At 37.2% G+C, this 25,566-nt stretch overlaps 1 protein-coding gene across 2 annotated transcripts; it reads left to right on the forward strand.

The window, feature by feature from the left end:
- The first annotated feature begins 2,614 nt into the window (after positions 1 to 2,614).
- Positions 2,615 to 9,519, forward strand: LOC130738213 (ABC transporter C family member 10-like). Of its 2 annotated transcripts, XM_057590149.1 has the most exons (12): positions 2,615 to 2,773; positions 2,922 to 4,996; positions 5,389 to 5,709; positions 5,794 to 5,880; positions 6,118 to 6,705; positions 6,787 to 6,951; positions 7,335 to 7,629; positions 7,751 to 7,965; positions 8,233 to 8,538; positions 8,617 to 8,680; positions 8,765 to 9,004; positions 9,087 to 9,519. In XM_057590149.1, exons 2-12 carry the CDS (start codon positions 2,951 to 2,953, stop codon positions 9,197 to 9,199), a joined length of 4,440 nt encoding a protein of 1,479 aa, XP_057446132.1. In that variant the 5' UTR covers positions 2,615 to 2,773; positions 2,922 to 2,950; the 3' UTR covers positions 9,200 to 9,519. The 2 variants fall into 2 exon arrangements, with proteins under 2 accessions (XP_057446132.1, XP_057446131.1); XM_057590148.1 differs by having other exon boundaries at positions 5,389 to 5,880.
- Positions 9,520 to 25,566: the final 16,047 nt, after the last annotated feature.

Here is a 25,566-nt window from a genome sequence, read left to right on the forward strand (position 1 = left end):
TGTGCAAGCAGGCGCACAACCCAGGGCATCCAAAAAGAAGGGGCCCCAAAAAAATTCTCATTAAACTTTCCCCTAAAATAAAATTTAGTTATAATAATTAATGTTCAAGATGTTATTAATGACTTGAGCTGGTCTAGTGGTTAGTAATTGTGTATGTTACTTTTATGTCCGGGTTCGAATCTCACCTTTTGGCTTTTGACATGTTATTTGTTAATTAATTTAAATTGAAAGAATTCAAAAATTAATGGTTCTAATGAAATTTCGAACCTAAAAATTATTAGGGGTCCATTTATATTATTTTCCCCGGGCCTCCAAAATGTCGGGACCGGCCCTGTCCCTCAACTTTTACCACTTGACTCCTACGAGACAATACTTTAGTTTTGTAACACAATAATAGTTTTAGAAAAAAACACAAAAATTAAAACAACAAGAGTATTAAATAAAATTGCAAATGAGTGGTTTGGACTTCCATGAGCTCTGCCATCACACTGAAAGATTGACGTATTATAAATGACTCGCCGCCTCGTGAAGGACACACGATGAGTCCTAAATGAATTCCTTCATCAATGCCAATTGCAGATTGGATCAAAGAATTGCGAACACACAGTTTGATGAATTGGTCTGTAAAAATTAGGATAAAGCTTTGTTATCACTTTCAGGTAAAAAATAGATATTAAAATCTAATTCACAAAATTGTTTTTAAATTCAGAAAATTAAAATATAAATCAAACAAGTTCCTAGTCTCTTTAAATGTTTGCATGATTATTTTAATTATCTAATGTTGGCATGGTAAACAACCATTTGATGTCAATATAAAGAATTTTGCACAAATATAAATATATATATATATGTATATTAAATCCTACAAAAATCTCCGGAGGATTAATGATGATATTTATTTAAATTTTGTGTTTGAGTTCTGAATTTTTAAAATAATTTGACAATTTAATTTTTTTTAAATCGGCCAATTTATTCACATAACAAATTGAGTTATTTTTTTTATAAACACATACCAGTATTTCTTTCCATATCTTTTCATCATGTCATATTATATATTATATTTATTTATTATTATTTTTTTCATCACATTTTTCTCAGTCGTCGTGTCTACCGCTGCATAGTTATACGAGTAATGATATATACACACCTCATTTTTTAAACACTTCATTTCTACCTCTTTTTGTTTCTATCTCTCTCATCTTATCATCTATCACATCTCATACTTTCTCTCTCTTATTTTTTCTTTTCTTCCTATCTCTCTCTTCATTCCACCTCTTTCACCTCAAATGAGAGGTGTGTAAGTAACATTATTGATAGTTATACACATCAAACATTTTCCCATTGCAAAATATTAACGTGTCACCACGTGAGGTATGACGACATAGTCCACCTCCTATCCTATGATTCCCATGTGTATGAAGCTCTCTTGTCTGTTTATAGGTACACACACTCACTCTTTCCCTCCAACTCTTCCCTCCAACTCCGAGCTCTCGTTTTCACATGATTACAACGCCACTTTCAACGGCAATTAAGGAGAATAAGAAAAAGAATTACCATCAAGCACGCAACTTTTGTAATTTTTATTCCAAAGCTGACACAGCATTTCGGTTCCAATAAGAGACAATGCCATAAGTAACAAGACAAGTAGTAGTTGATTCCAATTTTAGCAACCAATCATCATTCATTTCAGGTATTATATACACAAATATATGTAAAGTATGTGTTAGTTAATTAATTATCACTTATCACTCAATCTTTGCTCCCACATTTCTGTACCACAAGGTCAATACTTCAACTTGTTCATCATTTTCCCTCAGTCACGCTTTAATTTATTTCAAATTTTCTACTGACATTCTTCTCCATCCCACTATTCTTTGAGGCCTGGGCAAAGCTGAAACCTTTTCCTGTTGCATGCGCTAAAAGGTCTATTACTGTCTTTTTTACATGCAGTAGCAAATTTTTCTTCAAACAAGTGTAGTTAATTTGTTGCCATTTGACTTTAGAAGATCCTCTACTCCTTAGTATTACACATATACGGTTATAAACATACGATAAAGATTCTTGTACCACTTTTTTTCTTACACAATTAAATATAGGAAAATGAGAGAAAAATCATAAATGAGGTATGTAATGTAACAGAAAGAGAGAAATGGAGAAAAATAATATATATATATATATAGTGACAGATGTATGTACAACACCATGAGGACATAAAAGTATGTGGTTTTTTATGGGTTTTTTGGTAAAACATGCCTTCACTTGTGTTTCACATTGTTAAATACCCTCACTTGAGTAGTAAAAGTATGTGGTTTTTTATGATTTCTTTGGTAAAAAATGTACTCACTTGTATTCCATTTGGTAAAAAATGCACTCACTTCTAAGAGTATATATTTAAATCTTTTATACGAATTTATATGTATATATTGCCCTCACAACATCAAACAATTCACCGTTATATATATTACACTCCACCGTTGTCTTCCTGCGAAAATCGTCCCCCAAAAGAACGGTTTTTGCTAATTTCGTAGTTGGGGGACGATTTTCACAGGAAGGGCAAAATTGGGGGACCAAATGTGCAATTAAGCCTAGATTTTTAAAACTAAATGCTTTATTGTTCACTTGCACCATCGATTTCCCAATGTTTGCTCTTGCTGGGCATATATGATCATGCATTAGCCTCCTCTTCTCACACCAAATAACTTAAGCTTTAAGAAGAATTGCTCCTTAACACAACCTTTCATATTTCATGCCCAACAAATATTTGAACGAGCAAGTGAGGCCTCCAATTATAGCAACTTAAATATTAAGAAGAGTTGTGGTTTATGCTGCTAAGTGATTAGCCATTTTTGGTTCCATATATATTTTTCATGTTTTAGAGCAATGTTTTCTCACTAAAGACTTTGTTTCCCTCTATGTTGCAGAGTTTGAACAGCAAAGAGTAGCTGAAAAGATGATGGAGGAATTCTGGACCATGACTTGTGGGGATTATAATTCTTCTGAAACAGGAGGAAAGCCTTTCTGTTATGATTTAAAGTTTTTGAAAGATCCTTCCAAATGCATCAACCATTTGTTGGCCATTTCCTTTGATGTGTTACTCTTGATCATGCTGTCATTCATTATGATCCAAAAGTCTTTGTTTAGACCACATCGGGGTCGACGTTGGGAGGAAAAGTATTCAAAGTTGCAGCTAGTTTCTGCCATAACCAATGGTTCTCTGGGGCTGTTCCATTTATGCTTAGGAATCTGGGTTTTAGAGGAGAAGTTAAGGAAAAACCACACAGCTTTTCCTCTTAATTGGTGGCTGCTAGAACTCTTTCAGGGAATCACATGGTTGTTAGCTGGTTTAACTGTAAGCCTTAAAGTAAATCAACTTCCAAGAGCATGCTTATGGCTGTTTTCGACTGTTCTGTTCTTTGTTTCTGGTGTTTTTTGTGCTATATCATTGTCTTATGCAATAAACACCAGAGAATTTCCCCTCAAAGCAGTTTTAGATGTTCTATCTTTTCCAGGAGCAATTTTGCTTTTCTTATGCACATTCAAATCATCCCAATGTGAAGAGACTAGTCAAGAAATTGATGAAAGACTTTATACCCCTTTAGATTGCAAGTTCAATGATGTTGATCTTGTAACACCATTTTCCAGAGCTGGATACTTGAGTAGAATATCATTTTGGTGGTTGAATCCTTTGATGAAAAGGGGTCAAGAGAAAACACTTCAGGATGAGGATATCCCAAAGCTACGAGAACTTGACCGCGCAGAAAGTTGTTACTTGTCATTTGTTGAACACTTGAACAGACAAAGAGAAAAGGATATCCCATTGTCATCGTCATCAGTTTTATGGACAATACTTTCATGTCACCGGAATGAGATTCTGGTGACAGGATTCTTTGCTTTCCTCAAGGTACTCACTCTCTCTGCTGGTCCTCTACTTCTGAATGCCTTCATATTGGTTGCTGAGGGTAATCAAAGTTTTAAATATGAAGGTTATGTGCTGGCCATGTCACTTTTCTTTATAAAGATCATAGAATCCCTTTCCCAAAGGCAGTGGTATTTCAACAGTAGACTTGTTGGCATGAAAGTTAGATCACTACTTACAGCAGCCATTTATAAAAAGATATTGCGACTTTCCAATGCTTCTAGGCTGGTTCACTCTGGTGGTGAGATAATGAACTATGTGACAGTAGATGTTTATAGGATTGGAGAATTTCCATTTTGGTTTCACCAATCTTGGACAACAATCCTCCAACTATGTATTGCATTAGTAATTCTCTTCCGCGCTGTTGGGCTCGCAACAATTGCGTCGTTGGTGGTAATAGTTCTTACTGTGCTTTGCAACACTCCACTAGCAAAGTTGCAGCACAAGTTTCAGAGCAAACTAATGGTGGCACAAGATAAGAGACTCAAGGCTAGTTCGGAGGCTTTAGTGAATATTAAAGTGCTGAAGCTATATGCATGGGAGACGCATTTTAAAAATTCTATAGAGAACTTAAGAAGTGTAGAGCTAAAACTGTTGTCTTCACTGCAACTGAAAAAGGCATACAACATCTTTCTCTTTTGGACCGCGCCAATGTTGGTGTCTTCTGCTTCCTTTTTGACATGCTACTTCCTGAATATTCCTTTGCATGCAAACAATGTTTTCACTTTTGTCGCGACTTTGCGCCTTGTGCAAGATCCAATTACGGCCATCCCGGATGTTGTTGGGGCGGCCATTCAGGCAAAAGTTGCGTTCGCACGGATTTTTAAATTTCTTGAGGCACCAGAACTGCAGGATGCGGATTTCAAGAACAGGTTCATTAGTGACAACAATCTCAGGGGATCAATTTTAATCAAATCTGCTGAATTTTCATGGGAAGGTAATGTATCAAAGCCAACACTGAGGAACATAAATTTAGAGGTTAGACCTGGACAAAAGGTGGCTATTTGTGGAGAAGTTGGCTCAGGAAAATCTACCCTCTTAGCCACAATTCTTGGAGAAATTCCTAATACAAAGGGTGTTGTAAGTTTTTCTTTTTCTTTTTATGCTCGTACAATGCATTCCTAGATCTTTTGAGTTGTGATACTAATTGGCTACAAGTTTTGCATTCCTATCTTTTTGTGCATGTTCGGAAACCTTCGACAATTGATTCTGAAGACAGAATCAATTATGGAGAGAAGCTTTTGTCAGTAGCTTCTCGCTTTCAGAATTGATGCTGATGAAAGAGAACTTCATCTAAACATGTTATTTGTAACTTTAGTACATAATTCAACTAAATCTTTTTTCCCACTAGATGAGGTCAACTTTATTGAAATAGTGTCCTATCATTTAACTTCAAATTACTCTAGTAAACTTTTCAGGTCCTTACATCAGCTGTGATTGAAAGGTGTCTGATTCTCTTTTCTGAATTACAGATTGACGTTTATGGGAAGCTGGCATATGTTTCCCAAACAGCATGGATACAGACAGGTACAATCCAGGACAACATTTTGTTTGGATCTGATTTGGATGCTCAAAGATATCAAGAAACTCTTCAAAGATCTTCACTAGTGAAGGACCTTGAGTTGTTTCCCCATGGTGACCTCACTGAAATAGGTGAAAGAGGAGTAAACCTCAGTGGAGGACAAAAGCAGCGAGTTCAACTCGCCCGTGCTCTTTATCAAAATGCTGATGTATATCTTTTGGATGATCCATTCAGTGCTGTTGATGCGCATACTGCTTCAAATTTGTTCAATGTAATGATATCTTTCTTTCTACATGCCCTCCAATTATATCTTCAATGTCAGTCTTTACTAAAAGATGGCTTTGAAACTTGGCAGGAATATATCATGGAAGGCCTTAAGGGGAAAACTGTCTTACTTGTGACTCATCAAGTTGACTTCCTCCCAGCATTTGATTCTGTTTTGGTAATTTCATTCATCTTAATAAATTGCTTACTAGCATGTTTGGACTAGCTTCTTATTTTACAGAATCAATTCTGACAGCTGAAAGCTACTCACAGAAGCTTTTCCCCATAAAGGGTTTTGGCTTCAGAATCAATTCTGGAAGGATTTCCAAACATGCATTACATCATTGATCATCTTTTTTCCCCTTTATTTCCCACATGTGACGAAAAACTAATAATTGTTACAAAAAATTCATAGTTGATGTCAAATGGGGAAATCCTAGAAGCTGCTCCTTATCACCATCTATTGACCTCAAGCAAGGAATTCCAAGACCTTGTCAATGCTCACAAGGACACTGCCGGTTCTAAGCAGCTTGTGGATGTTACTTATTCGCCACGACATTCAAGTTCTGCTAGAGAAATTACACAAGCTTTCATAGAGAAGCAGTTTAAAGATGAAAGTGGAAATCAATTAATTAAACAAGAAGAAAGAGAGATAGGAGACACAGGATTAAAGCCTTACTTACAGTATCTGAATCAGATGAAAGGCTACATATATTTCTTTCTGGCTTCCCTTTGCCACCTTACATTTGTCATTTGTCAGATATTGCAAAATTCATGGATGGCTGCCAATGTTGACAATCCCCATGTCAGCACATTGAAACTCATCATAGTTTACTTCCTAATTGGGGTTACTTCAACATTTTTCATGCTGATCAGAAGTCTACTTGTAGTTGCTTTGGGTATTCAATCATCAAAATTACTATTTCTACAGTTAATGAACTCGCTATTTCGCGCACCTATGTCTTTTTATGACTCTACACCACTGGGAAGGATACTTAGTAGGGTAAGCATTTCATACATTTTTTTCCATGCTATGGAATGTGATGGTGGTAAGAGTATTTTAACTGTGATTTCCTTTTTACAGGTCTCATCAGATCTGAGCATTATGGATCTTGATCTCCCATTTATCCTCACTTATGCTGTGGGAGGCACTATAAACTGTTATTCAAATCTCACAGTTTTAGCAGTTGTCACTTGGCAAGTCTTGATTGTCTCTATACCAATGATTTATATTGCGATCCGCTTGCAGGTCAGGAACATACTCTTTTTTTAATCATATTGCAACAGTGAGATGATTAGCATGTTTTGATCAGCTTATTTTTCTGCAGAATCAATTCTGGGAATTGGAAGCTACTCACATAAGCTTTTCTCCCAGAATTGTTTTTGGTTGAAGGATTTCCAAACATGTTGTCTTCTTTACCAATTGAAAGCTATCAAATTCAATTACATAATACTCATTCTTCTTTGAAATGAGGGATTATGCAGGGTGTGGTGGAGAAACATGTTTTTTAACTTCTAACCCTCCTTCAGCTTTTATCTTTCTGTTAATTTCAATAATGTGTCCCCAGGATGTTGGAAAGTAAACATGGAAACTTCTTTTTGGTTGTTGGTGTTTGTGTATGTTTTAAACAGAGATACTACTTTGCCACGGCAAAAGAAGTGATGCGGATGAATGGCACAACAAAATCCTTTGTGGCTAATCATTTAGCTGAAACTGTTGCTGGAGCTATGACAATAAGGGCTTTTGAGGATGAAGATCGTTTTTTCAACAAGAATCTAGACCTAATTGATGTCAATGCTAGTACTTTCTTCCATAGTTATGCCTCAAATGAGTGGTTGATCCAACGGTTAGAAGTAGTTGCTGCAGTTGTTCTAGCCTCAGCAGCATTATGCATGGTTATGCTTCCACCTGGGACTTTCACCTCGGGTGAGAGTTTGTCATTGTTTAAGAATTGTGATTATATTCAAGTTATTTGCTTTTATCCTAAAAAAATAGAATTTGATCTCTCTTAATGCAAGTTTCTAAGTTTCAATATCCTTTGTTTCAGGATTTATTGGCATGGCTCTATCTTATGGACTTTCACTAAACGCTTCCTTAGTATTTTCCATTCAAAGTCAATGCAATCTTGCAAATTATATAATATCTGTAGAGAGGCTGAATCAGTATATGCATATACCAAGTGAGGCCCCAGAAGTAATAGAAGGAAATCGTCCTCCTTTGAATTGGCCAGTTGCAGGCAAAGTAGAAATAAATGACTTGAAGGTAATTGGGATCAAGATCTTCTGTCCCAGAATTGTATCCCAATTTTCTGTTCCACATATGAAATACTACCAGGTCAATTGAAATAGATATGAGTATGAAGTGGCAACCACAAACTTACATGTCAAAATTTTATTGGTGGAACAGAAAATGAGATAACATTTAGGGACAGAAGATTCCAATGCAGATAACTGGTATTTATTTTAAAATGTGAAATGTTCAATAAAATTGGTATTAAACTGCATAATGTGTTTGTTTATACCAAAACAGATACGATACAGACCTAAGGGACCACTTGTGCTTCATGGAATCACTTGCACATTTGAAGCAGGACACAAGATTGGTATTGTTGGCAGGACAGGTAGTGGGAAATCCACACTGATAAGTGCTTTGTTTCGTCTTGTGGAGCCAGCTGGAGGAAAAATTGTAGTTGATGGCATAGACATCTCTACTATTGGACTTCATGATTTGAGGTCATGTTTTGGTGTTATACCTCAGGATCCTACCCTCTTTCATGGGACAGTTAGATATAATTTGGACCCTTTATCTCAACACACTGATCAAGAGATATGGGAGGTAAAACATTGTACATTCTGTTAATCTTAGCATTTGCGTAGACAACATGTTCTTATTTTTTTTTGTCAAAATATGAAGGTTCTTGGGAAATGTCAATTGCGAGAAGTTGTCCAAGATAAAGAAGAGGGCTTAGACTCCTCAGGTACACTACCAAGTTTCATTGATGTAACTATATTTTGAAGCACTTGTTTCCTAGTTAGTAATGGCTAGTTACAAATTGTTACAGTTGTTGAAGATGGATCAAACTGGAGCATGGGACAAAGGCAATTATTCTGTTTGGGGCGCGCACTTTTGAGAAGAAGTAGGATATTGGTGCTGGATGAAGCAACTGCATCGATCGATAATGCAACTGATTTGATTCTGCAAAAAACCATTAGGACTGAGTTTGCAGATTGCACAGTGATCACAGTTGCACACAGGATACCAACAGTGATGGATTGCACTATGGTTCTTTCAATCAGTGATGGTAAGTTGCTTATTGATTGTCCCTCTATTTAACAAACTTTTTCAGATAAATCCATGAAAGAAATGTGTGGTTGAATTTTCAGGAAAATTAGCGGAGTATGATGAGCCGACGAACCTGATGAAGAGAGAAGGATCGCTGTTCAGGCAACTTGTAAATGAGTACTGGTCTCATTCTCAGTCTGCAGAATCACATTGATGCTAACAAGGAATTTTGTTTGCGCCAACCCTGTTGTCTCTCATTTTTTGGTTTCAGCAATAAGACAAGAAATGTGACTAGAAGTGGAATATGAAATGTGTTCTGTTAGGAGAAACTGTGAGGCCTGAGAAGTGGGAGGGGAATGAGGGTAATGGAAAGAAAGGTTCAAGTGGATTCAAATGTACCACTTCTAGGATGATATTTAAATATTTTTTCCCTATTGTGTTTGGTTGTGTTATGTGATGGTCAAAAAAGCTAATGCGCATGTATCCAAAAGCTACACTTTTAAGTTTTTTTCCTTTAATTGATTTTGGAACCTAGATGGATGCAGTTAAACACACTATTAGAAACTCAACTCCTTACTGATGAAGTTGATTTATAATGGTGACAAATTTTTTAGGTTATTTATTTGGTCCAATAGAGGGCAAGTCTCACTATCTCAGCACAACAATAAGGTTGTTGTCATGTGACTTTACAGTCATGTTCGAGCCGTGGAATCAGCCTCTTGAAAAAATTAAAGGTAAGGGTTCCTACATTAGATTAACAAAGTGGTTGTGACCTCTCCCTGAACCTCATGGCATAACGGGGAAAACTTGTGGTAGCAAAAATTTTCCTTGATCCTGGGCAAGTCTGTGAAACTCCATGCAAATATATCAATGTTGGATTTCAAGACCTGGACAATCTAGTCTCTTTTGGATGCATTCGGTCTTGAGCCAACACATGTGAACTTGTTTGGAGTTGCACTAATTCGGACCTTTACCGTCTTTTGCTCTAGCTAATGCAAGGGGTTGGCTTCATCATTCAGAGGGCTAATGGGGGGATCTAGATCACATTCATTCTTGGTGGGACACTTTTTCTTCTCCTCTGTCAGTTTTCAATAGTCCTTGCATTATCTGAAGGCTCATCTGATAGCCTGTCTGGGCTGCCTCCTAGTCTCCTTGTATGAAGATAATCTTGCCATTGCCTGCCATGAACTTCAAAGAAATCCTTTTGGTAGATATATAGGAATCGTACTCATTCAGTGAGGAGGATTGCATTGTACGAGGTTGAGCAGTTTTCCATTATGAATTTATAGCTTATTATTTTTGAGTTAGCCAATCTTCAAGGGTCAACCGTGCCTCTTCATATCCGAGGAGTTATGTGGAATCCTAAAATCGTAACTGAAATGTATAAGGTATTTATTGCATAACCTCATCCTTAAAAAGCAGTGATAAAACAAGATATCAGTTGAGCTTCCCTAATCGATTAGTACTCTAACTATCACCACATTAGTGTGACCTTGCTACGATTACAGTGGGATCATCATGATCACGATCAATTCTTCAGTCAAGGCGGACACTTGTTGTCCTGAATCGAGATCCTTCTTTCACTCGAACATGCGGTTTGTGACCATAAACAAGTTATTTTCTTGGTGAAGGATATAGTTTCATTGTTGCATGTCTTCTTATGTTTTGCATGGTCGAGATGAATAAGACTACGAATTAGTGTTCTCCACAGATGAAAACAATGTTCTGGTAGTAGATTACCTAGCCGGATAAGGACAAATGGTTGTAGTGAAGGGATGCTTCGTTGGACAACTCCTCCCAAGATAGACTCTGTCTTCTCGTATTCTAGTGACTAGGTGGGAACTGAAGGTAGAAATCTGTGTGATACTCCGGCGCTCAAGTCAGCAAAGCTGAATGATTAATAAGAAGGAAGTGTGTACCTAAAGTGTGTCCTCTAGACCCTACTGCTCATCAGGGCCGGCCCTGGGCCTGTGCAAGCAGACCCACAGCACAAGGCCTCCAAAAAGAAGGGTCCAAAAAAATATTTCCCAAAGGCTACGGTTTCTAAGGTGTTGCCTAAAAACCTTAGGCAACATTTTAGAAACCGTAGCCTATTATGAGACCTGGGTTCCACAGTAAGAGGGAACCGTTGCCTTTTCAGACTTTTGGCCACGGTTGTTTGACTGCGGCACAATGTCGTGGCCTTTTCTCAAAAAAATACCCCACTTTACTAAATAATTTTTTCCCACCCCTTTTTGGCTTTTTGCTAATAAATATATCTTTTTACATTATTGAGAAAAAAAAAATCTTAAACTTTCCCAATAAAAAATTTAGTAGTTGCATTCAAGACCAGTTATGTACTTCTGTATTGAAGGTTTTCATAATAATAAGAGAGGCATGTGAATACAAGTAACTTGATATTTATTGGTCATATTTAAGAGCTTAATTAGCATTGGAATGTGAAGGTTTCTTGGGTTCTTCTACCTAATTCACTAAATAAGTGGATATGACGTTTTGTTTATGTTCTTCTACCAAATTCACTAAATAAATAGATAATGTTCTTTAAAAAAAATGATTCGGGGTCCAATTTTATTATTTGTCCAGGGTCTCCAAAATGTCGGGACCGGTCTTGGTGCTCATTTATATACTTATGGTATACCAAACCTGGAAGGAATCATCCATGATATGATAGAGGTATATCACGATATAAAATATCCTATTTGGAATTATAAGATATCATCTTGATTTAGAATCATTATTCTCATGTGTGCGAGATGTTGTTGATATTGGTCCAAAGTACATTGGACGTATAATTTTATTCAGAAACAACTATAAATACATGTTTAATCATTTATTTAATAAGCATGATTCATTATTTCAACTCATTGTTCTACTATAATTTTGAGTTGCTCTATCTCTATGCTCTCATATTAATTTGAGTGTTTGAGTGTCTTTGCAGTCACTTCTCCCGCTATGTCAACATGACATTACTATGTTGGAGAACTCATCCAGTTTCGTGCATCACTGCTAGGGATTTACGGTCTGTTTGATTGTAGTTTTTGAAAACTGTAATTAAAAACTGTTTGAATAAGATGTTTTCCAACATTAAAAAAAGTGTATTATGTAAACTAAAAAGTAAAACAGAAAACATCTTTTAGATGATCTGGTATTATAGTTTTAAAAATTGAAAACAAACATGTTTTAAAATTTTCAATTTTTAAAACAGAAAATATTTTTGAAAGCTGTAACTAATCAAGCGGCGCTTAGAGAATTCCCTACTCAAATTTTCGAGTAACACACTGGAAAGATTGGTAATATATATTAATTGAAATGTGAAATCAGAGAAATTATTAGGAAAATAACATTTTAAGATGGACACATTTTTTTCACAAATATTTAGGTTGAGGGGATGGTGCATCGGACTAACGCATGGAAAGCTATCAAGCTTAAAGAGCACTTACAAAAGACTTATATTTACCTTGCCCCGGGGAACTAAAAAGAGTTTCTAACATAATTTACGAACTCAGAGAACTTACTTAATTATTCGCTAAATTACCCTTCACGAAGGGAAAAGAGAATGCTGGAGCTTTCTCTTACATATTTATTAAGTTACTCACTTTGTTCCTTAATATTTGACATTATTTCGAGTTTTTCTTCTTCTATTAAATAGTCATTTTTGTAATTTCAAGAGAATTTATGTTTTATCAATTAACCTTTCCTTAATATGCTTGACAGTGTATCTATTGTGAATGAGGTTGTCCATGATGCCAAAGTTAGAAAGCGACATTGATTTTTAAAGTTGATTATGGAAAAGCGTATGACTTTGTTTAGTGGGATTTTCTGTTGTATATGTTAAAGCGTATGAACTTCAATGATAGGTGGATTCTTTGGGTTAAGAGCTGCTTGGAATCCGCCTCAGTGTCGGTTCTGGTTAATGGTAGCCCAACTGAGGAATTCAGGATGGTGCGTAGACTTAGACAATGCGACCCTCTCGCCCCTTTCTTATTTCTTATTGTGGCGGAAGGACTTAATGGCCTATTCATAAATGCGGTTAATTTGGGCGAGTTCAAAGGTTATCATGTGGGGAATGGTAATTCTTGTGAGGTCTCTCTCCTTCAGTTTGTTGATGACACTATTTTTATGGGAGAAGCTTCTTTCCAGAATGTGGTCGTGATGAAAGGAATCCTTCGTTGTTTTGAATTGATATCCGAGCTTAAACTGAACTTTCACAAGAGCAAATTAGCTTCTATTACTCTTGATCCGGGTTTGGCGCAGAACTTTGCTTCTTTCTTACATTGTAATTTGATGAGCATTTTGTTTGTCTATCTTGGTATCCCCATTGGTGCTCGGGTTGATCGCTCCCAAACTTGGGAACCAATTATTTCAAAATTTCGAAGTAGATTGTCGACTTGGAGGCGGCAATTGGTTTCTTTTGGAGGGCGTGATGACCCTGTTTTTAGGGTCATTTCTTTGGTTATTTTGAGTCTTTTTGTTGAGTCTCATGTAGTGTTTCATGCATTCTCATGCATTTTTATGATTTTCTTTAGTCTTTATTTTGTTTTGGTAATTTAGTAGTTTTATAGGTAGTTTTCTTGCATTTTAAGTAAAGTTTAGGACTTGCATGGTTTTGTTGTGTTTTATGAAGGACTTCTTGTGCTAATGAGCTCTTGGAGCTTCTAGAATCTTCCTTGTCTTGTTGGTTAGGTTTGGAGAGCAGAAACTGAAGGAGAAAGAAGGCCAAGAAGCATGAAATTGATGAAGAACTTAAAGAGAATTGAAAAGAGGAGTTTCAGAAGCCAAAAAGTCTTTTTCAGGCGAGCTTAAGCGCCTAGGCGCTGGGAGTGGGCGCCTAGGCGCCAATTGGGTCCAGAAGCATGTTTTTCAACATGCAATTGGCGCTCAGGCGCTCTGAATTGGCGCCTGAGCGCCCAGTTTCGTTCATTTTGCCTATAAATAAGGCTTATGCCAATTTCTTTGATAACTTTTGGACATTTTACTCATTTTTGATCAAGTTTGAGAGCTGAGGAGAACTTTGGGGCCAAGGGAGGCTTCCAACTTGTATTTTTCTCAGGTTTTCCTTACACTTTCTTCATGAATTCACTAGCCATGAGTGGCTAGTTTACTTTTTTGCTTTGGGTTAAGAGATTCTATGAAATTTTAGTTTGTTAAATCCTATCTCTATGCATGAGTCTTGATTTGATCTTGTATTTCAATTCCTTATTGCATGTTTAGCTTTGGTGCACCTTTGCTATAGGCTAGATTATAATTAAATGGAAATTTGTTATGATTTAGGGACATGAATTGGAATAGATCCTTCTATACTTGCTTCTAGGAATAGAGTGAGGGTAGGGTTTTGTTGGCCTGAATAACCATGCTATCATACCTCTTATGAATGTTTAAGTACACAAGGAATTGGGCTTATCTTTCAATTTGAGAGAATTACTTTTGTGAGGAATCAACTAGTAAGTACATAGGCTATATCAACAAGAGTTTAATCAAGGATTCACATGCATAGGATAGGTGGACTAAAATGGATTAGTTGATCAAAAACCCAAGGCAATTTTCCATCATTTGTTATTTACATCATTTTCAACATTGCTCTTTTGCAAAACTTTCGTCACAATCAACCAAAACCAATCTCTGAAATTTACTGCTTTAAGAACTTGCAAACTTTAGACTTAAATCAACAATTCTCACTCACAATCCCTGTGGTTCGATATTTTAAAACCCGGAGGTATTCGTACACTTGCGAATTGACCAACAGGGCGCATCTGCCTCATTCAGAGTGTTCTTTCAGCACTTTCGTTGTTTTTCTTGTCCTTTTTCAGAATCCCTGTGTGCGTGGCCAAGACTTGTAACAAGATTATGAGGGTTTCCTTTGGGGCGGTAGTGAGGATGACAGGAAAATCGCTTGGGTTAGTTGGGCAGCCATTTGTAGACCGAAGGATGTAGGTGGTTTGGGTATCTAAGATTTAATAATGTTTAACAAGGTGCTGCTTGGGAAGTGGATGGGGAAATGGCGTACAGAAACAAATAGTTTGTGGAGTCGGGTTATGAGATCAAAGTACTCAGGTCAATCATTCCCCATTGAATCCGCGTGGTGGCGTGATGTTCAAGGGGCATGCATTGCGGGCGATTCAAACTGGCTTGATGAGGGTTCAAGTAAATCAGTTAGGATGGGAAACAACACCAGTTTTGGCATGAGAACTGGTTAGGATTGGGTAGTCTTCGCTGCAAGTTCACTCGCTTATATAATCTTTCAAAGCTGAAGTGGGCCAACTATAATTGAGTGTGGGAGGTAGGTGAATGGCAGTTGGCAGTTGGCAGTTGGCGACGACAGCTGATGGGTCGCGAGCTACAATGGGTAGCCATTTTGATGGTTGATCTCAGCAATTTCCAGTTGGTTGAAGGTTCCTATGATCGTTGGACATGGCTATCTAGTGATGATGGTGGTTTTTCGGTTAATTCAACTTACTTATTTTTTCAGGGTGCTAACTCTATGGTGCAGGATCATGCTATCTCAGAAGTTTGGCGGTCTTTAGCGCCTTCGAACGTAAAGGCTTTTGCGTGGAGAATTTTGCTGGATCGCATTGCAAGCAAGGAGAACTTACTCAAACGTAATGTTTTGGTTGATCAAGAACAAGCTTCCTACAACTTTTGTTGTAATCATTTAGAATCTTGCTGGCATTTGCTATTCTTGTGCCCATCTTCGCAGCACATTTGGCAGCTAGTTTTTAACTGGTTTGGTGTAAGCACTCACTACAACATTTTTCACTTTAGACCACGCTATATTTTTCAACGGACAAAAAATCGAGGCCGAAAGGTACTATGTGCCACGGTTTCATAACTGTAGACAGTTTTGAAAAAATCTTAAGCACAAACATAATAAACCGTGGCCTAAAAATTTTAAACCACGACTTTGGAACTGTGGAAATTTTATGGCCAGTGTTTCAAACCGTGGAAACATTATCCCACTAATTTCTAACTGTGGTATATAAATTTACATTTCGGAGCCCATAAAATTCCTGTCCGCCAAAATTTTTAGTGTTAACCGCGTTTTATCTTTTAAATTTTCATAACTCAAATATTATTTTTTCTTAAAAAAAGCCATGAACCAAAAACTAAAGATAACAACCATAAACACAGCGTTGATATACACATTGAATTGAACCCTTGTGCCCTAGCTCCATTGTGGATCATCTTTCTTCTTCTCCCCCCCCCCTTCTGTTCGATAACAACCATCACACAGGAGAGGAACTGACGCAGCGGCAGCACCCAAGAAGAGGACAAAATCAAGGAAACACTGCAACCTCCACCGGTTATTGTGCCTCTCTGGAACAACCTCGACAACTAGCGCCTCAGAACTCATCTTTCGTAACTTCGAGAATGCTAACAAGGTGTTGTGAGCCGCGCCACTAGAGGTCACACATACCACTGCTTCCTTCGCACCGCTTTGTCCAGATGAGGTAATTTGGGGTTAGGGATTTGGAGTTAGACCAAGTGATTTAGGGATTTAGGTTGCACCAAGGGATTTAGGGGTTTGGAAGTCCTTTATTTAGGGATGAATATAAAATTCAGCAGCCTCTTTCTTTCCAAATCGATACATAACAGAAATGTTGTAATTTTGGTTTCAGTGGTGAGAAAGAGCTCAAATGTGTGTAAGATGCTTCTTGGGATACAAACTTCTATTTTTGTTGTGACATAATGGAAGAAATGTCCTCCCAATTAGCTAGTAAGATTTAGTTTTTGTTCTTGTCTAATTAACCAAATTCCTTCAATTTGTGATAATTTGTTCCCAATTTGTAGGTTCATTTGGCACATCGATCTTGTTATGTTGATGGGCATTGCCGCATTGGGGATTTTAAGAGAAGTACTCTGTTTGGAATAAAATAACTTAGATGGCTGTAGTCATCTAGTCCTTTTGGTCTTTTAGAATATGTATTTGAATATGTGCTTACTTATTTTCTGGATAAGATTGGTATACCGTATATGAACTGGTCATCTTTGAACAATGCTCTTTGCATAAACTTAATATATAAATATAATTATGGTTTCTCTTACATTTATGTAGCCAATTCTTTAATTTTTGTAAAGCTGGTAGCTTTAAAATTCTGCATCACTTGTATCCTTTATAATTCTCCATCACTTTTATTCACTGGTAGCTAAATTCCCTAATGACAAGGGACTAATGATAGGGCTGTTTAACTGCTATGTTCGTGAGTACTAATTTGTGAAGTAACATGTTTTCTTTTTATGTGTGTGTGTGTTTATTTATTTTGTTTTATGTTATTTTTATAACTTCATCCTGTTCTGTTTTATGATTGGCAGACAAGCTATTAAAATGTACAAGTTTTTTGAGAAGAAAGGTTTCTTCTTTGGACAGTTTGTAGCAAATCCAACTACATGTATTTCCACTTCTTGACTCAGCCAGAGATTTCTTATTACAAAGCATTAGACATTGTCAATATGGTTGTTTGTGAAATAAGCTTAATACTTGTTAATTGTTATTCACCTTTTTCATTTGAGACGTGTAGAAGTGTAGAAATGTAGAAGTGATAGTATGAATGTGTGATACTTATTGCTCACTAATATCCTGCAATCAACTGAAATTTTGGGCTTATGTTTCATTAGCTAGTTAATGGTTTCTCATTCACAATATCTCTTTATCAGCCTTAACAAAATTCCCATTTGTTTGATTCAAAGTTACAGGCCCTTCGAATGGAAAAGTTGAGTCATTGCCCTTTAAATTAAGAGCAGAGTTCAGATATAGAACTGCAAATACCTTTTCCAAGTAAGAACACTATCCTAATTAAATAACTAATTTTACCAATTGTTGATATATTGACTTTTCACTTTGAAGTAAGATGTTGCTGTTTTATCGTTTCTTACCCCGGCCCTAATGCCTTCAGTTTCATTGGATTGTTGCTTTGTCTTTGCTCTTTTTTGGTCTCTTTATAGTTGATTCAAGGTGTGGGGAACAAAGCCTTGCTCCTGCATTAGACTTGATCAAGTGGTTGTTTTAGGAGCCTTATATGTTTCTCTGTTTCAGGTCCTGTATGAGGTGCTGAAGGTATGCGTGTTGGGAGGCTGTTCTATGGAAGCGGTGGCTTGGAGGTTTGCAGTTCCCTTTGCTATGTTGTGGCTTGGGTTCTGGGTTTGGCCTTTGGCCTCATTTTTTGTTTCATATTTACTTAACTCTCCAGTGCTTTTTCTGTTCTTTGTATTGCGGGTAAGAGTACCCCTTGTATTCTAGTTTATAATACATTTTGGCTTATAAAAAAAAAAGAGGCTTTGGTTATGTATATGTGCGGGATTTCAATGCTTAATTTTGAAAAGGTCTCATGGGGTAGAAGAAGGTTAAAAACGGTGGCATGCTACAACGGTTAGTAAACCGCAGCAAAAAATACAACCGTGGACCTACCTGGCTAGATGAAACCGTGGCTGAAAGATGTATGGCCACAGTTTAATATTTGTGGTATAAAGCTAACCGCGGCCTTAAGTCTTTGGGCAGACCGTGGCATAAACTTGACAAAACCGTGGCACTTGAGCTTGGGCACGGCCACATACACTACGACACTGAAACCGCGGCAAAACCATGGCATATGCTTTTGACCACAGTTTTTTGCATTACACCGCGGTTTTCTGTGCGCGGCAGAAAGCCAAAAATGCTGTAGTGACTGTAAATGCATCCTCACCTAGGAACCATCTCATTCGTTTTAAGATTGGGTGGAATAATACTCAAAGGCGTGCAACTTTATCTGTCTGGATGGCAACTGTGTGGACTCTTTGGTTGGTGAGGAATTCAATTGTTTTTAGAGGTGAACATTTTAATCATGAAAGGGTGCTTAAGCTCATTAAAAGGGATTCATGGCATGGTCTAAAACCAATATCAAGGAATTTATTTATTCATTTTATGCTTGGTACACTAATCCTCTGACATGCATTCATGGCCTGTGAGTTGGTTCTTAGAGGGTGTTAATATCAAGATTGGATTGGGAGCTGTATGGAACTATTTCCACTCTGATTGGTATTGGTACTGTGTTGTATTCCTTCACCTTGGAGTGATTATTTGGTATTGGCTAGTTTGTGGCTTTGGTGGTCAAGTGATGTTCTGTTGCTGACACTTATGGAGGGATATTCGTATATTGCTGCTTTGGTGTTCATTGTGGATGGTTGTTGGGATTTAAGGTATCATGAATCAGTTCATCATTCTTGGTGTTATTGGTTTATGACTTGGCTTTGGAGCTGGACGTGGTCTGTGCTGTTTTTGTCATGAGCTGGGTTTTGTTTCTCATGTTTTGTTGGGGCTTTATACTTGGATTCAGGTTGGTGGGTTTTTTTCTTGTTTTTTCTCCTAGAAGTGTTATTTAGTCTTTATTATTAGTGTACTCTTTTTCCTTCCTAGGTTTTTCCCAAGGGGGCTTTCCTAGGAAGGTTTTAATGAGGCGGTTTTATATTGGCTAGCTTTCAGTGGGAATGGGGGGTCACTGTTGGGGTTTGTGTTGCTTTTTCTGCTTATCTTTATCTTTTCCATTTCTTCCTTTGTATTGGGTTGAAGTACCCCTTTTACTTCATTAAATAAAATTTGGCTTATCTAAAAACAATCTTACCTTAATAAATTCCTAGTGGTGAAAGGAAAATTAAAGAGTCAAAATTAATGAGAAAGATATGTGATATATTTTTTTCTCCTTTGGAAAACTAACAAGAGACATAAAAACTACGAAACCGTCAATGAGTCCTTCAACTGGATCGTTTCCAGCTCCACATCAAGTCAATCAACCACACTAATGATCATCGTAAGGGTACGAGCTCCTTTCCTATCAAGCTAATCCGCCACACCATTTCCTCCTTGAGGGATCCAAGCTACACTAACCCTCCAATTCCGGGAGAAAAGCTCCAAAATTTTCCGCATCACTAGAGTCAATCAACCATTCTAAAGTTTAAAGTACTGTAGAATGAAATTTGACCATTAGTTTGTTATTTTTTTGGGTGGTGATTAGTGCTTACCTGCTGTATGTTTTATTAATTGTAGCATGCTAACTTTTTGAATGAAAGGGGACCTCCTAGTTATATTTACTAGTAGATTGGATCAAATAATGCAACTCAACTTGATTGAGTTGTTTAATGTTCCCTCCCTTTTATTATTTATCTTCTGATTAACTATGAAGGGACAATGTAACCAAAAGCAAGAAAGATCTAGGAACAATATGTATAATGGTAACTATCGTGAGGAAAAGTAAACTATGGCGAGCCCTTTATTCTTTTTGTTTTAAAAAATATAACTTCTGTAGTTGTCCATTTTATGCATCTGCAAAAGGACTGAAAACAATTAGGAAGGCAAATGATGATTACCAGGAAGCAAGTTATAAGATATCCATTGTTTTGACTGTAACTTGTAAGTGCTATTCTCAATGAAAGAAAATAAATCAGGCAAAATATGAGTCAAAGGCTGCATTCTCCTCTTGAATGAACGTATCAATTCATTCACGTGTTGCTCCAAGATTTAAAAAGATTTACTTGAGCACATGTGTATATTATATTGTTAATCAATAATGTGCATTTTGAAGAAGAAGAAGAGAGAGGGGAAGCTATAGTAATTAACTTAGAAAGATGTGGAGGTTGCTCCCTTCCCATTTTATATTTCTCATATTATTGATCTGATGGAATTATTTCAATTTACGATGGAGAAAATTTTCTTTGCCTTACTTCATAGCTGCCTGTTTTTAAGAGTCATAAAGTTTGCAAAGTGAAAATATGAATGTTTTTTATTTCAATTGAGGAAAGCTGAAGTCAAAGATATTTGAATCTTAAAAGTTATTTGGTGTCACCATTTGAAGGTAAAGTGGAAGAAAGACATCACTCATTTGTCTGGAATTTTTTTTAGAAAACTGGTGCTTTATTGCTTCTTGGAGATACTGAGGTCCTTAAAAACAATGTCATCATGTGCTGCTTCAATCCATTAGTTGACTTCGTCTTGCATATTTTTTATTAACTTGATATCTGAATTCTGAAATTTTCTAATGGGGGCTAAGAGTTAGTGCCTCTTATTGATCCTACACATCCTTCCCTAAGTTTTTTTTGATAAGCCACATCCTTCCCTAAGTCATGTATGATACTGCCTTTAAATTCAATTTCATTAGCGAATAAACTGCTAGTCTTGTTACAAGTTGGATGTCCTTTATTGAGTAATCCTATTGCAAAGAGCATGATGGAGTTTCCTTGGCTCGTTAATATCAATCGTTAACTCCCTCCTTGTAGACATTGAAGAGTTTTAATTTGGTGTGGAGTATATGACATTATCTGCAGCAATCCCTTCAGAACGCGTTTTTTGAAACGAGACTAGTGTTTCATCAATTTATGTAGTCTTACAGAGTCCGTTAATGAGGGTTAAATGGGTATGGAGGTTAGGATACACTTGTGAGAGGTGGACCATGTCCTAGAACACAACTTGAGCCCTTTTAACATCACCAACCATGCAATAACCATCGATTATAGATGAATGTGTTTCGGTAGTCAATTTGATTTTTAATCTAAGCATGATTGTGATAACGGTCCTAGCTTCTTTTCTTTTACTTAGAAAATGCATCCTCTAATACACTATAGGTAACAACATTTGGGTAAACACCTTTTGTTACCCTTAGTTTCAGTAAAATAAGAGCTTTATCGATTTCATCAGTGATGCAACGCTCCATTTGCTGCGTGATTGTTCCGATGTTTCACCTATCTGGCTTCAAGTGGTTCATCTTCAGTAGGCGTCGAATTTCTTTTGTATGGACCTTCGTGATTGGAATGAATCCAACTTTTTCGGTGAAGCTAGAATGTGGTTAGGTGTGTCGTTGGGGCGTTTGGTGCTTAAATTTAGGCTGTTAGGAAAGGGCGCAATAATTTTGTGTTTAATGGGAAGGATTCAGATTCTTAGGCTATGAGTTCTATGGCTAGGAGGTTCGCTTTGCAATGCCATTGTGCTTCAGGGGCATTCATTCCTCGGGTTTTTAAGCCTAAGGTTCGTTCTTTTCTGGTTGGGTGAGAGTTTCATCGGGGTGACTTCTGTAGGTTCAATGTGGATGAGTCTATGAGGGGATTGGATAGTGCGACTACGTGTGGGGGTGTATGTGACCTTAATTGGTTGAATTTTCTGTCCTACAATTTCCTTGTTAAGGAAATTTCCCTGTCCACCTGATGACTTTTACATAACACATCCAATATGAATTTGTAAGTAATGATATTCGGTGGATAGTTTTGTACTAGGTATCAAACATGAGAGAATCTACCCACTAGGCATAACACATGTTCAAGTGTAGAGTATGTAACCGTATCTGCATCAATCCCTTTAGAACGCATTTTTTGAAACAAGACTTCAACTTCATCAACTTGTTCAGTCTTACAAAGTCCGTTAATGAGGGTTAAATGAGTATGGAGGTTAGGATACAATTGTAAGATTTCGACCATGTCCTAGAATACAGCTTTAGCCCTTTTAACATCACCAATCATGCAATACCCATCGATTATAGAAGAATACGTGTAGGCAGTCAGTTTGATTTTTAATATAAGCATGATTGCGATAATGACCCTAGCTTCTTTCATCTTTACTTCCTTAGAGAATGCATCCACTAAAACACAATAGGTAACAAAATTTGGGTAAACACTTTTTGTTACCATTAGTTTCAGTAAAATAAGAACTTGATCGATTTGATCAGTGATGCAAGGCTCCATTTGCTGCATGATTGTTCCGATGTTTCACCTATCTGGCTTCAAGTGGTTCCCCGTTAGTAGGTGCGGAATTTCTTTAGTATGGACCTTCATGATTGGATTGAAGTCAACTTTTTCGGTGAAGCTAGAATGTGGTCAGGTGTGTCGTGGGGGAGTTTGGTGCTTAAATTTGAGTTGTTTGGAAAGGGCACAATAGTCCCACATGCGACTTCATTCAAGTAAGTCCTAGTGCTTTAACATGGTTATGAAATCTAATAGCTGATTGAAACTTGCCCACCTTACAGAGACCTTTGATGAAGGTGGTGAATAACACGAAATTGGGCTCATGACCTATTTTCAGCAAGTTGCAGAGTACCGAAAAGCCAAGACCCCCCCCCCCCCCCAAAACTACAAAAGGAATTGATAATGATACCGGGAGTATCCACACTTTCTTTAGTGCCCTTCCTTTCCACTTTCTGAAAAAGGGATATGGTCGTCTTGAACTGCCCCATCTTCACTAGTTCAGTCAAAATCTTGTTAAACTCCTGGATGGGAGGGACATGACGCGCCAAAAGCATCTAATTGAATGCAGAGACAAGGTTATCAGCACGATCAGACTCAGCCTCAACGTGAAATTGACGAAAGAGATTAGGGTTTGAATCATAATGGAATTGTCGAAGCTGAGGAAAAAACGGAAAGCTCCTTCTGAACCTTATCAATGACGACGAAGAAGACATTGTAAGATTGGAGCTGGGGAGAATGGTGACTTAACAAAGACATTGTAAGTCTACTATAAACTACTTTCGAATATTAAAGAAAAATAGTGGCACCCTCTCAACCTTTGTCTTCCTTGACTTTTCTCCTTTCCAATTTTTTTAAAAAAATTCAAAGTTTCATATTACTTGTGTGAATGCACGGACCCTTTGCAGCTCTACCTTGAGTAGAGAAGGAATGGCTTGGCGCTGTCCGCAGAATATCCATGGTTTGATTTCAGAGTGGCCCGAGCTAAGAGCCACTTCTGATCCCTTGTTATGGGAGATGATTTCCTTTGCTCTCTTTTGGACAATATGGTTGCCTCGAAACAAACTGATCTTAATATTTCTTCATTGATGCAATGTCAGATTTGCACATTTCAAAGATAGCCTAGTGGGTAAAGGCTTGGTGGAAGGATTTCCCCTACAATTGTACAAATTTCATACTGAACTTTTAGATTTAAGGTTGAGTAAAATACACTCACCCCCTCAAGATTTGCAAGAATGACACTCCACCCCATTCTTTTTAAAAATCTACACTCCACCCCATTCTTTTTAAAAATCTACACTCCACCCCATTTTTTATAAAGGCAAATTTTAGTGACGAAAACAAATTCCTCACTACTAAAAACTAATTACTAATTAGTAAAAATTAAAATAAATTTAATGCATATACACTATCATACATTAATTTATGAAAATAATTTTACTGAATTAAATTTAAAAAAACCATTCACTCTGTCTGTTAAGTCCACGTCCCATCTATCTCCAAATCATATTTCTCACCACAAACGGCCACCACCAAGCCTTTACTCCCTTTAACACGGCTCCACTGTCCCACAATGTGAAACCCCATGGCACCTCCATGCCTCAAAGTTTTGTTGCGACCTGAACCCCAGAACGTGAATCGCACATCCCTAAAGCCACTTGTTCAACTACTTCTTGTGAATTTCACCCCTTGAAGTTGTGAGCGAACGCTCTGTTGGTCTTAGATATTGTTGGATTTTGTTAAAAACGATGCTCCACCGCCTCGTTGGGCTCTAATAACCTCAGATCCACTTCATATTTTCATAATTTTGTTTCTCTATTTTCTTCACCCATTTGTGTTGCTTTTTTGGCCTACAACCCAATTTTGAAAATTGGAGGTATAAAGAGATTATTTTGATTAAAATTGAATTATTACCAAATATGAAAACACAAGCATGTTTCACTATGTTCGAGATATGGTTTGTAAATCGGGCAGGTGTGCTATTGCATAATTTGCATTATGAATTTACGGAGGAAAAACGCGATTGAGAGAATGAGGAGGATTGTGATGTTTTCATTTTTAAATTTATTGGATTATATTGATTTTTTTTTGAAATTATTGATTAACAATTTAAATAATAACTAATTATTAATGAAAAATATTTTTCGTCACTAAATTTGCCTTTATATAAAATGGGGTGGGATGTAAATTTTAGATAAGAATGGGGTGGAGTGTAATTCTAACAAACCTTAAGGGGGTGAGTGTACTTTACTCTTTAAGGTTTAATGATCCATTTGTACGGATTCAGGCAAACAATTGGGCACCTCCCCCAGGGGTCCTAAAGTTTAACGTGGATGGCTCTTCCCTTGGAACTCCTGAGAGAAGTGGTATTGGGAAAGTAATTAGGAATTCTAAGATGCAAGTGTTGGGGATTTTCTCAAAGGTGATGGGCGAAGTATGGGCTTACGAAGCTGAAGTGATGGTTGTTCTTTATGCGCTTATCTTCTATCACCAACTTCATCTAAGGCATGTTTTGATTGAGAGTGACTCGTCTCTCAGAGTAGGGTGGGTCAATTATAAAATCAATAGGCCATGGAAAAAGTTACAAGACCTCAACCTCATTGAGTTACTCTATGGGGATGTAGATTGTATCAGTGTGAGGCATATTTGTAGGGGATCGAACCCCTTTGCGGACTACTTCGCTAAATGTGCATGCTATGGGAAAAATCTCATCTGGTCCTTTTCTTAGCCTCCCTAAGTAATCAGGTTAGCCCTTGAAATTTGAGCTTTAGTTCTGTGTGTCTGCTTCTTTTTCTTCATCTCTATGCTGGGATAAAATAAAGGTTTTCCCGTGGTGCTGCTATGCTAGTCGTTGGTTTTATTTAGCTTCTAGGCCAACTATGGGTGCTATCC

Source organism: Lotus japonicus, chromosome 2, assembly GCF_012489685.1.
Source record: "Lotus japonicus ecotype B-129 chromosome 2, LjGifu_v1.2".
In the NCBI taxonomy this organism is placed as follows: domain Eukaryota; kingdom Viridiplantae; phylum Streptophyta; class Magnoliopsida; order Fabales; family Fabaceae; genus Lotus; species Lotus japonicus.